Source organism: Aotus nancymaae, unplaced genomic scaffold, assembly GCF_030222135.1.
Source record: "Aotus nancymaae isolate 86718 unplaced genomic scaffold, 86718_ANA_hifiasm-v0.15.2.pri h1tg000029l, whole genome shotgun sequence".
Taxonomy (NCBI): domain Eukaryota; kingdom Metazoa; phylum Chordata; class Mammalia; order Primates; family Aotidae; genus Aotus; species Aotus nancymaae.
Window position 1 is genome coordinate 40,923,757 of NW_026988442.1, and position 12,176 is coordinate 40,935,932.

General features: G+C 54.7%; 1 protein-coding gene across 1 annotated transcript in view; it reads right to left on the reverse strand.

The window, feature by feature from the left end:
* Positions 1-12,176, reverse strand: part of TAF4 (TATA-box binding protein associated factor 4) — an 82,923-nt gene that overhangs the window by 30,058 nt on the left and 40,689 nt on the right. The window contains 3 exon segments of the mRNA XM_021672436.2: positions 232-351; positions 2,905-3,024; positions 4,427-4,587. Of these exon segments, the coding sequence (XP_021528111.2) occupies positions 232-351; positions 2,905-3,024; positions 4,427-4,587 (401 nt within the window).

Below are 12,176 nucleotides of genomic sequence, written 5' to 3' on the forward strand. Positions count from 1 at the left end.
TTTGGGCTTTTGCTATTTGTAGACTTCTGTGTTCTGAGGCCCAGGGCCCACCTCACGCAGCAGAGCAGCCAAGCCCCACGCGCTCATGTGGGCCCTGGACTGTTAAGACCCCTCGTGAATCAGGCAGCCAGTGTTCTGGGACAGAGCCGGCCTGAGGCCTCAAGGCTGCATTCTGCAACCTGCGCGACGGGTCGCTCCATCTCTGAAGGCACAGAAGGGAGCAGCTCTTACCGTGGCAGCTGAGGAAGTGGTCGTCGCCCCTGGAACTGTGCGCTGAGGAGTCCCTGTCTGAACAGCCGTCGCCGTCCCAAGTGAAGCCGTCTGGGCAGCACCACCCAGAACGAGCTGAGGCTACAAGAATCCAAAACACAAGGTCAGTGCATGTCATGCCACCAGCGGCAAGGGGAGGCCAGCCTCACGCCCGGTAAAAGAAAATAAGCCTCCCTGCGGCCACCAGGACACCCAGGCAGCCAAGGGCCCCGACCACCTGCCAGCCAGCTGGACGCAAGAGTGCCCTGCGCCCTGACAACTGCAGCCCTGAGCGCCTGAGGAAGGCATGATTTGCACCTGCATCAAAAGCGGACGTTCACGAAGCCGGGCACTGCAGAGACCCTAGTCCTCAGAATGCCATGGAAAAAGTCACATGGTGACCAGGGTAAACAATCCTAACAGGCAACCCAGATCCCCATCTCTCAAAAATCAAAACAACAAACAGAGAAAACTCCATCATCCCAGGGCAGAGGCTGGCGAGAGGGCACTCAGGGCTCCATAGCCGCAGCCTCCCACAGGGGAGTGTCCCCAGCTCACTGCAATCGCCCAAACCCACCTTTCTTTACTCCCCAAAAGTGAGTCTCAACAAGAAGCCTCCCATGAAAGGGAGTTTTCAGAGCAGATTTGAGCAATGGAGGATGTCCTCAGTGTCAGTCAAACTGTCAGAAGGGAGGGGCTGCTTTGCTAAACAAATGAACAGCCACACACCAAAAGGGAGCTCAGACAACTCACTGGCCCATAGTCAAATTCCTAACATTTCCATTCTACGTGAATAATCAAAATGCAAATGTTTACTGACATTTCTAATTTATAAATCTAACCATCAACGTTTTCTCTCTCCAATTTTTTAAACACTCCTTTGCAACTTCTGAAAGCAGGGGGCAGTGTAAGCCCTGAGAACAACTCCGGAGCAGCCAGCGCGGCTCCCTCCCAGCAGCAGAGAAGCCGCTCTGAACCAGCCCTGCTTCCAGAGGGTTGCGGAGGGGCCGTGAGGAGGCAGCGGGCGAAGGGGCTGTTTCTCAGTCTGTGTATCCTTTCCCTTGTAACAATAACCATTGATTTTTTTCAACTGAAAAACATCAAATAAAAACCTCCAGTGAAGAAAACATAAAAGGACAATCAAGCTGCTGCTTCCATACCCTGGGAGCACCCGGGACCCATCTCACTTTTGAGAGTTTTCTTTCCCATCAAAACTGACTACTCACACTTACTTCTGCTCCTAGGAACACACATTTCACTCAGATGATAGCAGATTGTGTCTGCCGCTAAGTTTAATGCAAAAATTTAACCATAAGCTGCACTACCATCTCAGAAAAGTCACTGTAACCAAAAATCCAGGCGCCAATCAGAGCACAGGGCTGAGCAAGCTCCTTCCGGGAAAACATCGAGGGTGGAGCCTACACCAAAGGCCAGCACGTGTCTCCCTGGCACCGAACCGCTCTTCCACCTACTTTCAGCCACTGCACCCACAGCCAGCCAGGACATGACTCAGTGAGGGTGGAATAGCCAGGGGGCTGGGTCTGCCCCCAGAGTCCACACCCCCTGGGCCTCAGCCTCCGTTTCACCACTGAGAAATGGGAGCAGGGCCTGCAGCACTGAGGCAAGGACTCTGAATCCATGGGCAGCCCGTCCAGCCCCAGCGCCTGGCTCACGGCAGATGCTTCACTGGCAGTGACCTATGCCACAAAGACCTATGCTTCTATGGATGCTCACAGACACCAGGATCAAAGAAAACCCCCTAAGCCACTGTTCTCCCAGCTGCTTCCCCTGACTGCCCAGAGAAGGCTGCTGCCCTCAGCCAGTGCATCCGACCAGCCAGCCCATTCCCCTCCACACACTTCCGCCACCGTCTCCAGAACAGCCTGGCCCACATACAAACCCTTCTGGGCTCTGCAGGCCAAAGGGAGCATCAGCACCACCAGGAGAGGGGCCAGCACCTGCTCTGGAGCACGCTCCCCTTCGCAGATGAAAACGCTGTTCTAGAAACCAGCCGCCACCAGGGTGGATGCAGAACCCTTCTAGAACTATGCTCTCACTACAAGCAAGGGACGTCAGTGGCTGGGTGGTAGCATGGCGTGGCAGGCACTGTGCAGGCAGCATGGCCGGAAGTGAGTCCCAGAAACACCGTCACCTCAGCGTACGCGCCGCACTGCAGCTTAGAAAAGCAATGGCATCTACTTCCCAGGGTGTTGTGAAAATTACAGTCATGGTGCCTGCAACAGTGAGAACAACATCTCGGCCACGTCTACCTCAGCGACAGCTGCCGTCCTCACGGTTACATGCAAGACCACACGTGCAGACACACACACTGTCCTCACCGCAGGCTGCTCCTGCTTCAGACATGCCTTACGATCAAGTATTAATAAGGAGATAGTTTTAATACTTCCAGCATGGTGGAAAGCTTCAACAGTGCTGCTAGTGTTAAATTGTGTGTGACTAAAAAAAAGGAATCCTGATTTATCCCACATTGGCGGTCAGAGAAAAAGCACTTTCTTCATGGAGCACCTTCCTCCCCAAATGTGACTTAGTATCCAGCAAAAAAAAAAAAACCTCCTAAGGCCTGATCTTTGCATCAGAGAAACTGCACTTGGTGGCCACCGCAGCCTCAGTGGATCCGCCGCCCGCTCCTCTCACCTGGACGCCGGGCGAGCGCTGTAGGGTTGCGCTGGGCTGCACCGTGGTCTGGGCCTGAGACACTTGCTTAATTATGGTAGTTGGGGTCACCTGCCGGGCAATGATAGGTGTCCCAGGTGCCTGAAAAATAAGTAAGAGTCACCCAAAACAAGCACAAGTGAGAGGAATTCCCCCACCACGAAACACAAAATGATTCCTTCCACACAGAACTGGTATATCCCAGTGGGTCCACAGGCTCGTCCATGACACGAAATGAAGCCACTGCCATTCTAAAGTCTTCTCACCAAAGAAACAGCGTAAGACGAGTATTTTCCTACACTACAATCAACACACCATTAGGCTTAACGAAGTCTACAAAAGGTCATCTCTGAAGAGTGCAGGTATCTGGAAATCAGTCCTTGTACTGGTGTCTTATGATCTCATTAACAATCACTAAAAAGGAGGCAAAGGCAGACGGCCAGTCAGTGCCGCAGAGGGGAAGAGAGGTGGCCACCGGGGACAGCGAACACCACAATCCTGAGCCCATGAAGTTGGTGGGAGAAAGACTGACACGGAAAGAGCAGATGGCAGACTGCAATGCGATGCCCACAGTGCAAGTGAAGCCACGAGTGTCTTCTACTGCGTCCCACTCAGCAGACAGGCGCTGCAGACTTGAGGACACCGTTCTGTGCTACTTCAGATGGGGGTGGTCTCCGGCAGCCTCCAGTATGTCCGTCCGCATCCCTATCTATGGGACAGAGGCACGACTCCAGAGGGTACGCAGGTCACGTGGGTGGCAGGAGGAGAATGTTGGTCAAGTCATTCTAGTCTTCACAACCTCCCAGGCCGTTCAAAGCAGCAGGGTCACAGCGCCAGGGAACATGGCAGGAGATGGAGCAGGAACACACAGCGTGCAGGCACGTGCAGGTGACAGCCATGGGGCTAGACACAGACACACGCCGGGAGAGGCAAGTCCCAGGCACTCTGCTCTCCACGTCAGAATCCATGCTCCCTCCCACAGCTCGGGAGTCGGGAGCTTCGGCCCTGAAGGCTTGCAGTTGTGTGTGTGCGGCCCTCATGCGCCCCTGACAACAGCAACCACCCCCACGCGCACGCAGCCACTCCAGGACTCTTGGCGCCGTAAGTGCCTCCATGTGGCGCTGGCGGCAGTCCTGCCAGTGGAGTCCTAGCACAGTCTCTACTTTGCAGATGAGGGGACAGGCACAAGAAGGTGAAGCCATGGGGAGAGAAGGGAAGGGACTGGGGCGGCCAACCCTGGACTGTTCACTTTGACCACACTCGGCCGGCCCTGCAGTGGACTATAGGAGCCGGTGTCTCTGAGCTGGACACAGCCCTGCCACCAAGAGGACAGGAGGACAGCGCCGTCACGGGCCCATCCCGGACAGGAACGGACGCCCCCCACACTTCCCAGTCCTCACTCCCACCCATGGCTGTGCCTGGGCCTTGAAGGCTTCCCCAGCATGCGTGGGGAGAGGGGTTGGGCAGGGAAGGGGTTCGCGCTCCAGGGCACACGTGCACTCACCTGTACGGTGGAGATCTGGACAGGAGGGGCACTTGTGGGGGTGGCAGGGCGGGGCGCCATGGTGGTCTGAGGCTGGGCATGGGCCTGCGCCTGCATCTGGGCCAGGGCCTGCTGAGGGATCATTAACAACTGCCCATTCTCACTTCGGACCAGAACCATTCCTGCAGACAAAGGAGACCCCGCGTCAGGGACGCACCCACCCAAAGCCACAAGGTGGTCCTGGCCCTACCCAGGAGAAGCCGGCAGCTGTAAGAAAGTAACACAGGAAGTCCAAGTCTTAAACACACAAATCCCCCAAATTAAAAACATGCTTGTGAATCAACAAGTTATACAAGACAAAGAAACTGTCAAGGTTGTTAGGAGGCCATTAAACCAATGGCACCTGAGCCTTCGTTTTGTAAATGAGCCGGCGAGCAAGACAATGTAGTGATGGCTTCCACCGGCCACACAGCCCACAGACATGCCAGTCTCCTTGCCCCCACCTCCTGCCCGTGCCATGGCCACGTCTGCTGGGCTGGGCCTAGAGGGCACAACCCTGTCTACAGCCCACACTCCAGGAGTCTCCTAGCCTGCTGTGCTGTGACACCCAAACCCGACAGAGAGAGGGTGGGCCACGAGGCTCCTCACCGGAACCCTCCTCTCGGGAGGCAGGGCAGTGCCATCCCACACTGCCCTGACACCCACAACGTAGGCACAGGGATGCAACGCACCCCGGGAACCATTTGCCCTTCACGGTCCTCGAGCGAAATCACAGGACAGCAAATCCTATCAGTTAGGTTTGGCACTCATTTTAGCTTCAAAAAACAGCAACCAGTTATATCACAAATTCCACTAGAAACAGTAACACAATTGTCCAACTTTTAAATTTAACTTCCCATGACAGAGGTGGGGATGCAGCCGCCGCAGCAGGGCTATAAACATCACGCTCTTTCCCAAGCGAAGCCTTCGCAGATGGCCCAGCACCACACAGCCCGGCTGAGAAACAAAACACACGCTCAACGAGGCACTGCCAGCGGCTTTCCCATCCACCCGTCGCACACTGGCCAAGCCACAGGACTCGGGGAGCGGCCACTGCATTTCACAGCCTCTCCTTCCTCCCCTTTATGGAAAATGGAAAATGACAGCCTCAAAACTGTTGAAGTAAGGCCCAAAAACCTCCTGTTGGTCATCATGACAAATGAGCGTGGGCTTCTTCCTCCTGGGCTCAGAAGCTGGGACAGTCTCAGAAGTTTTAGGAGTCTGTGAAGCTGCTGGGCTCCGGCTCTTTTGAAACTCAGCATGGTATCAAGAATAATGGTGATGTCTCTCCCTGGGATAACATCTAAAATTCTTGATCCAAAAACCACATTTATGGCCATTAAGAAAGCTTTCCCCCCAAAACATCCCTTTCAAAATAAACCATGCTGAAATCAAACAAACAAAACCAAACATCCAGCTGCAGCAAATAACCTGCTGGACTCTCCAAACATGGAGCTCACGAACAAAGTAACAGCAAAGGCCTCCAAGGCTCCCTCTCCAAGTCTGTGCCCACAGCCCCCAGAACAGCCTTCGAGTCAGGAGGACACTCATCAGCCACGTGGCCACCAGAGCTGCTGTGAGCCACGAGGGAGAGTTCCACTCTCACCCAAGCACTCACAGGCCTGGCACCCCAAAACAAGACATTTGGTAAACATCCCCATGTCTGTCATGGGTATTTTGGAGTGTCAACCTGATGGGATTGAAGGAAGCAAAGTACTGTTCCTGGGTGCGTCTGTGAGGGTGTTGCCAAAGGAGAGTCACATTTGAGTCAGTGGGCTGGGAGAGGCGGACCCACGTCAATCTGGGTGGGTACCATCTCATCAGCTGCCAGCGTGGCCAGGATAAAAGCAGGCAGAGGAAGTGGAAGGACTGGACCGGCTGAGTCTTCCGGCCTCCATCTCTCTCCCAAGCTGGAAGCTTCCCGCCCTGGAACATCAGATTCCAAGTTCTTTGGCTTGGAGAACTCTTGGCCTACACCAGGGGTACCGAAGGCTGCGCTGTCTGCTTCCCTCCTGCTGAGATCTGGGGACTTGGACTGGCTTCCTGGCTCCTCGGCCTGCACACCGCCTATTGTGGGACTTCACCTTGTGATCACGGAAGTCAATTCTAATAAACTCCAAACTCCCCTCCGTACAGTCACCTCTCCTTTAGTTCTGTCCCTAAAGGGAACAGTTCCGTCTCCAAAGAGAACCGTGACTCATACAACGTCCTCAAATCCAACACTTCATGCACTGCATTCAGACACCTGCTCCTCCTCCTCAAGAATTCTGAGAAAGCAGGGTGGGCATGTTGGCTCACGCCCAAAATCCAGCACTTTAGGCGGCCAAGGTAGAGGGATCACTTGAGGCCCGGAGTTTGAGACCAGACTGGGCAATGTAGTAAGCCCTCATCTCTACAAAAAATATGTATTTCTTTGAGACGGCGTCTCGCTCTGTCGCCCGGGCTAGAGTGCAATGATGCAATCTTGGCTCACTGCAACCTCCGCCTCCTGGGTTCAAGTGATCCTCCTGCCTCAGCCTCCCAAGTAGCTGGATTACAGACACACGCCGCCACACCTGGCTAAATTTTTGTACTTTTCTTAGTAGAGATGGGGTTTCACCATGTTCCCCAGGCTGGTCCTGAACTCCTGAGCTCAGGCAATCCACCCACCTTGGTCTCCCAAAATGCTAGGATTACAGGCGTGAGCCACTGAGCCTAGGCCAAAAAACATTTTTTAAAAAATCAGCCAGGCATGCTGGCACAACTATAGTTCCAGCTATTCGGGAAGCAAGGGCAGGAGGATCATCTGAGCCCAGGAGTTGGAAGCTGCAGTGAGGTATGACTGCATCACTGCACTCCAGCCTAGGCCATAGGGTGAGACCCCATCTCCTAAAAAAAAAAAAAAAAAACCTCCCACAGGAAGTGACCATGTGACTTCAGGCAGGTGTAACGTAGCCTCTCAAGGAATTGAAAATACCTGTGAACCAAGCATGGGTGGTCACACCTCCTAAGCAGAACTGAAGTTCGTTCTAACAAGCAGCACGTAGGAGGCGCTGTCTCTGGGGACTCTTTCTTGTCCGCCTCCCTGGTTAACGACTGTGCCAAAAAGCAAAGTCAGACACTGCACTGTGTGATGGTCTGAGGACAGTCAGAACACCAACGGCTGCATCCGTGCCATGTTTCCAAGATTGTCTCACAGTTCTGGGTCCTGTGAGCGCTGCTTACAGTCACTCCTTCAAGCAGACAAATAACCCGGAGGCATCTATTCACAGCAAGGTAAAGAGGAGCAACTCCGTCCAGACATAATTAACTGAAGAGTAATCGACAGTGGCTATGGCAGCACCTGCCCTACGAAAAGCAGCCGCCCCTCGTGCCTCTGCTCCCCTCTCTGTAGCTGCAGCAGGGTGCGTGTGGCAGGTGTGGCCCCCGCCCTGCCTCATAGATGGGACCTCAAGGCTGTGGAGGGTTCTGCCCGAGAGCTCCTCGGAGAGAGCTGCAGGGACACTGGCCTCATCCCCGCCCATCCTTCGAGAGAGGAGCCAAGGCTGACGGGGAGGAGGGCTCTCGGAGACAGAAGCACAACCGGCTCCACACACCCTGCCCTCGAGTAAGGAAGACATCACACCTGCAACAAGAAACACGACACCCGTCCCAAAGACCTCAGAGTCCTCGTCCTGCTAAAATGGGCGAGGTGGTGACAGGATGGGGCACAGCCCCAGAGGTCATTAACAGTTAAGGTCAAGAAGCTGGGGCCTAGGACCCTGCCTCCAGACTGGGCCACCATGGTCGCCCGCTCTCCCACCCCGCACCTCCCCGGCTCACAGCTCCTCCCTCTGCCACACTCCACCTTCCTGGAGACTCCTTTGTGGCCTGGCCAAAAGCCCACGGCAGCTGATGTGCACACACCACCACCACAATGCATCCGTGTCCAGCTGACAGAAGGACACTGGGGCTTCCTTTTCCAACTCTCCTAGTATCTTCCTTAGCATAGGAGGAAGTGTTCTTCACAGAAAACTGAAGAAACGCAGAAAAGTACAAGAACAATGGAAAGCTCCTAAAGCCCCTCGCTGGCACGTACACCTGTGAGCTCATGCACTTGGAAGCCGTAAGGACCTCGGGGCCACCTGCTGCTCTGTCCCCTCCTGGCTCCCCAGGCACACTTCCCATGGCGGTAAACATTCTTCAGAAACATAATCGTCCGCAGCTACATAGTATTTCATCCAAAATGTGTTTATAATTTCCTTTTGGTGAAGATTTAAGCTATGTTCTATTTTTCATTATGGTGAAAATATAGATTTTGAAACTAAAATAGTGTGAAGCTCTCTCCACTATCCCAGCACGTCAAGGCCACACTGCTTGAGGTGCGCAGTGCTGAGTCAGCAGCGCCGCCAGCCACCTCCCTGGGGAAGGAGCAGCCTGCACCCCTCCGGAGCCTGGCCAGCGGTGACCAGGGCCTCCCCCGGAGTCTTCCAGGGACCCACATCACCCCCTCAGCGTGCCACCACCAATTCCCACAGTGTGAGTGAATTCCACCCTCCCTAAGGAGAAACACCAGGGTTCTTACCCACGACAGCTTTCCTGATTCTTTTCATCAGTAACACTGTCACTGTACTTGAAGCCAAAATGTAGAGCATGCGAAGCTGCACCATGGCCACACAGGCACCTGCATCCTGGGAACCCCCATTTGTGGGGAAACACCTCTGCCAGGTGCCGCAGGCCGCCCCACACTCCCAGCGTAAACCCCAGACCTGGGCCTGCGGCTGTGGGCTCCGCCCTGGCTGCCTCTCAGACCTGCACCGCCCACACCGGCTTGGCTCTGTCTGTCGTTCTCCTGTGCAGCCCAGGTCAGGACACATTCCTCCACAGGGGTCCACGTTCACCTCTGCCAAAACCCAGGGCTGTCACTATCCTGGGTACCCAAGTCACTTGGGAGCATGGCTCCAACCCTGCCTAGGAGGACAGGCCCCCTGCGGATTCTCGGAGGGGCGTTTCCTCTCTCCCGACTCACAGGACAGGCTGCCTGGACCTCTTTCCCCTCTGCTGGTAGGAGCTCTTCCTGGTCCTGAGGGGCTCTTAGCACCAGCTCTCCTGAGGCTACGGGGCTCTCTCCAGCACAAGCATCAGGGTACAGAGCCAGCCAATGAGCAACCGCCCAGTCCCACCTCAACTGTTGTCCAGCTCCACATCTGAGCCCTGCTGGTTTTCCTTATTTTCTAGAATGCTAAACTCTTCATTTTGAAGAACACTTATCCAAGTTCCCCAGCCCTTCTGGGTGTCTGGTAACGGGAAGGTCTGTTCTCACCGTCAGTGTCACAACTCAGTACCAGCCCCTCCACTGGATGGGCAAACAGCCAGGGACCACCGGCCACCCAAGGAAGGCCCAGCATCAACCCAGACACTGAAGCAGTCAACTGATCAAGGTAAGTGAGAAACCATTATCCAATGCGAGAGTCAAATTAAAAACTCCTGGGATGACCAGACAGTGCTAAGGCATTCCCCCTGAATATAGTACAGAAAAAGAAAGAAAAACCTTGGAAGAACAGATGAGAAAACGCAAAGGAGCATTCCAGAAAACCCAACAGGTGATCACCAGAAATTCTAGGAGGAGAATAGAAAGGAGAGCAGTTGCTGGAGCCAGCGTGAACGTGAGGAGGGAGGCGCACACCGGCCTCACCGCAGAAGCCAGACCACCGGGAAAGAGGCGCTCCCTGAGTTTCCAGGGGAAAATCAGAGATCCCACGCACAGCACAGGAAAGCAGAGCTCGGCGGCCCTGAGCACGCCACAGAAACGGGAAGAGATGGCGGGCGCCTTTGAAACCCCATGGGAAATTACCTTCCACCTGGAACTCAATGTCAGACCAAACCACCCACCAAGGCTCAGAAGTAAATAAAGGCATTTCAGACACACTAGGTCTCAAAAAATGTACATTCTGTAAGAAGGGAGAAGTCGCTTAAACAAGGGAGTAAGTGAAGAAAGCAAAAGACGGGATTCAGGAAACATGGGGCTGAACCCAAGAGAAACAAGGAGACTCTCAAAGATGAAGCGGAACGGAGGAACAGCCGTGGCCAGGAGCGGGGTCCGGAGGGCCAGGGCGCTGGGACCGGCTGCAGGGTAGTCAGCACCGGGGAACCCGCAGCACTTTCAGCCGTGGAGACACAGCTGCCTGAACAGGAAGCAGAAGCAGCACAGCGCTTGGCTCGAGTCAAACAGATGTTCACAGCCAAGGGCCGTGCGCACCGAACGCGAGTCCGCCAGGGCTTCCTGGGCTGGACGGGGGCTCTGCGGACTGCGGCTGGGCGGCCGGACTCCCTAACTGACGCTTCCCTCGGCAACCTCAGGAGGCGGCTGTACAGGCAGGGCCACGTGAATACACGTTTTCAAAGTGGTTCCCTCTGAGAGGCAGTTAAAAGGGGGTGGGGTGGGCCAGCAGAGTTTGTTTCTCACTGAAAGCTCTGCTCTTCAAAACAGGCATATGATTCAAGTTTTACACTTTTTTTTTCTGAAACGGAGTCTCGCTTAAAATTTTACTCTTTTAAATATTTTTTTTTAAAAAAAAAGGAATAAGAAAAAAAGACAGCCGGTGCCTCAGACGGTGATGGGGAGGCACTGTGAGCAGCAGCTGCTCCGTGAGTGAGCGCACCCTTGGGTAGCTGGGCGGGTCCAAAGCCCGGGAGGACGCAAGGAAACTCAGGCACACGGCGGCCAGGCCAGCTGAGGACGGTGGAAGAGGCGGAGCGGGCCCTCCTGGCCCCCAAGGTCTTGGAGGGGCAAGAAAACCCCAAGATGGGCCCCTGGGGACACAAATGTAAGAAAATCCCTCCCTCCTCTCCCCAGCTGTATTTATAACGGTATCACAAAAGCGTCTGCACCACGGAGACATATGCAATCAGGAGGTGGGTGGGCCTGCTACAGCTTCTATCCGGGAGAACGCAGAGAACGGCTGTGCTGCCAGTCGGCTGCCCTCGCCCTCACTTCTCACCCAAGCATGGAGAGGCGGGAAGAGTCAGGGCTGGCCGCAGAATAGAGGCAGCCCCACTGGAAGGCCCAGACAACACAAACGGAGCCACCAGAAGGCAGTCTCATCCCAGCTGAGAGGAGCATGGTCCTCAAGGAATAAGCAAAAGTGGTGGTTCCCTGCAGTGAAAAGGGGTGGCCTGAAGCCTGAGGGTTTGCAGCTCCATTTCCCTCCATAACGAGGACACTCGAACTCACTGCATGCTATGCTGCCAGCTGGGACCAGTGGCAGGCAAGACACACGTGGTGACAGCCCCGATGTGGAAAGGGCCCTCCAGAATCCAGTGCACTCTCCGTACAGAGGCTGGCTTTCTCTCTAAGCGGGTGCCCGTGCTGTGACAGATACATAGCCACATCTTCCTTCTAACCTGTTCTGGCTAAAGCAAGCGCTCTCTCTCCCACCTCAAGGGGGTCGGCAGGTCTAAGGCCTGGGGCAAGGACAGCACAGAGTTACATGTGCTGCCCGGTGCAGGCGCCAACACCACTGCACCCTGAATTTTCCGCTAAAGATGAAGCTTCTGACGCAGCTCCTGGTCCAGCACTTGCAGCCTCCCGCACATCACAGATACTACTGTAAAATCATGAACTTTGATTCATCCTCCCCTAAAACTACAAAACACTGATTAAAACAAAAATGTGAACAAATGAAGGGATATGCTCTGTGTTCATGGGTCAGGAAATTCAAGATGGTTAAGATGTCAACTCTTCCCAAACTGCAGAAGCAATGCATCCCAAAGT